The 2890-nt window shown below is 40.4% G+C and overlaps 1 protein-coding gene across 1 annotated transcript; it reads right to left on the bottom strand.

Annotated features, from left to right (window-relative positions):
* Positions 1 to 483: 483 nt before the first annotated feature.
* On the bottom strand, positions 484 to 2511 carry LOC149163006 (uncharacterized). The gene has a single exon (XM_089435325.1). It carries the CDS (start codon positions 2140 to 2142, stop codon positions 484 to 486), a length of 1659 nt encoding a protein of 552 aa, XP_089291451.1. The 5' UTR covers positions 2143 to 2511.
* Between the last annotated feature and the right edge of the window lie 379 nt (positions 2512 to 2890).

Here is a 2890-nt window from a genome sequence, read left to right on the forward strand (position 1 = left end):
GGGAAACCGCAACCATCTTCAACAGTGCCCATTACAATTAAAGATTCACCCACTATCAAAGGGGAAGAATCTCCCTCTAAAACCCCTATCAGATACGAAAGAGGGACTCCTAGATCTTCCACCTGGAAGGAAAAAGTGCAACTACAGGAGCAAAAAAAAGTCCTACAGGAGGCACAGACAGTTCTACAGGAGACACTGTCAAGGCTACAAGAGACCCAATAGCTTGAGAAAACAATGGAAGAGCAGCCAAAGGGGAAGGAGGAAGCTACAGAGCCACAAGAACCTGATTCCCAGCCCAGCCTTGCCTCCTATTACCATCTTCTTGAAGGAGGAAGGATAATTCCACAAACATTTGCAATTCCACTATTCTTTGAACTAGATAAGGAAAGAATAAGAACACATAGGTGGATGAAAATATCCAAATCCAAGCGATTTGAGGATGTTGGCCACATGGAGAACAAGCTTAGAGAAATGGGAAGGGAGTTAAGTGCTATTAGACATAGGGAGGCAATTGCAAGAAGCCAACTCCGTTGAAATGCCATCAAAAAGCTTCTCGATTATTTCAAGGTTTCTTTCCTTTAGAACTCCCTTAATTAGCATGTCCCAGGCATCCCGGTCAGGATATATAATTTTCTTTAAAATTGCATTGACGACCTTCGTGATATTCCCTGTCTTAGATGACTTGCAGAGTCCATCTACCAGGATTCTATATGTGAAAGTATTTGGAACACAACCCTTATCCAGCATCTCCTCCAAAATTTGATTAGCTTCATTAGCTTTACCTGCCTTACAGAATCCAATAATGAGCATGTTATATGTAAACACATTTGGAACGCATCCCTTTTCCAGCATGTCATCCCAGAGCTTGCAGGCCTCCTGCAACTCACCCTTTTCACAGAGCCCATTAATCAACGTGTTGTAAGTGACAATATTGGGTATACAGCCCCTGACCATCTCGTCGAAAAGCTTCCTTGCACCATAAACATCACCCTTCTTGCAAAGCCAATAGATAAGTGTACTGTAAAAGACATTATCCGGTGTACAATTCTTGTTCAGCAATCTCTTCCACAGCATTCCGGCATCTTCCACTGCACCCTCATTGCAGAGACCATCAATAACTTTACTACACAGGCTCGGGTTGGGTATCATCTTTCTATCAACCATGTTATCCAACAAGCTCACGGCCTCGCTGATCTTGCCCTCTTTGCAGTAAGCTTCAATAACTACACTGTATGTAATGTCTATGATTGGACAGCCATTCTCCTCCATATGATCCATAAGCTTCACAGCTTCCTGCAACTCTCCTCGCTTACAATGCTCATCGATCAATATCGTATATGAAACTGGATCCGGAACCCACCCCTTGCTCAAAATTTCTTCAAACAGCCTCATTGCTCTGTGCATATCCCCACGGTTGCAAAGGCATCTCATAATCGTGCTGTAAGAGACAACATTAGGACCGCATCCTTGTTTAGGCATTTCATCAAACAATTTGCATGCAGCCTCTAAATCGCCCATTTGACAAAGGGCTTTGAGGACAATATTACAGGTAAAGATATTGGGCACCACACCAATTTTTCTACAGCTGAGATACAGCGACTGCACCAAGTTAAAGCGCTTGGTTTGAACCATGGCATTGAGAAGAGTGTTGAAGGATTTCACAGACGAATTACATCGAAATTCATGCATTCTGAAGTAGGTCTTCATGGCTTCCTTGGGTTTATTGGCGAAGCCATAGCTTCTGATCACGACGATGAACATACTCTCACTGCATTTCACATCGTCCTCCTTTAATTGCTGCAGGACATTCTCAAGGCCTTCAAACTCTCTGGATAATGCGAGCTTTTCGATCATTTTATAGTATGTTTCATATGTGTGCTTGTAACCCAAATGATAACGGGCTGCGTAGGTGAAAATGTCTAGGGCTAACTGGACATTTTGGACGCGGATTAAGAGGCGAAGCATTCGATTTGGATTGAGTTTTTGAGGCCAACTTGTGATGGGGGGCGTCACTGTGTACATCTTGGGCTCTTTGTCATCGGATTGTATGCCATTTTCTACAGAAGAAAAGGCAGCAAACGATGATCTAGAAGCGCGGAATTGAGCATTGAATACCTGGAGTTGTCTGAGGACTGCAGCCATGGTCTAGACTTCCCCTGCGTTAGCCTTCTGATACGCCTGGGGGTCAACGAAATACTACCATGCTTCGCAAGTGATGTCTGAGTTAGAAACCTACTCCATTTCAAACTACAAAAGATTGTCTAACCTGCATAGGAGCCGGATTCCGTGAAAGGAGCATTGGAATTTCTGGACTCTTAAAATACAGCCGGGTTTCGTGAAAGGCGCATCGGAATTTCTGGACTCTTAAAATACAGTGCCGGATCGCAAAGGTATAAATGAAAGCTCTTTCAACTTATGACTCGCACGCACAAGAAAATACGAAAGGGGAGAGTTTATCGAAGCTTTTTTAATCTTAAATTTATCTATAATTATTTAATATTAGGGTGTAAATAATTGATTATCAAAATTACATTAGGGATCGGTAGGAGAGGTTGGTTGGGAATATTATTAGATTTTTTTAATAATATTTAAATTAAAATTATATTTGTAGCGTTGTATTAAAATTTAAAAGTCTTTTGGAGGGGTTAAAAGTTTATTTTTTTAAATATTAAAAATAAGATTATGGAATAGGGTATTTTAATTGGTGTGATTTCCTTAATAATGAATAAACTATATTCAAGATAAGAGTTAATTATGGTTGTTTTTATTATCACTGAAGCACCAATTATAATAAATTTTATCGCTTCCCCAAAAAAAATTATCGCTTTCCAAAAAAACTTAAATTATATCGCTGATCACTTTGCAGGAAAGGTAATGAATATTAAATGAT

This window comes from Pinus tabuliformis, chromosome 5_2 (genome assembly GCF_031772625.1).
Source record: "Pinus tabuliformis cultivar Carrire ecotype Pingquan chromosome 5_2, CPIR1, whole genome shotgun sequence".
Classification (NCBI taxonomy): Eukaryota; Viridiplantae; Streptophyta; class Pinopsida; order Pinales; family Pinaceae; genus Pinus; species Pinus tabuliformis.

What these genes read in the sequence shown, in the direction of transcription:
- LOC149163006 (XM_089435325.1), bottom strand. Translation starts at nt 2,142, where the DNA reads ATGGCTGCAGTCCTCAGACAACTCCAGGTATTCAATGCTCAATTCCGC.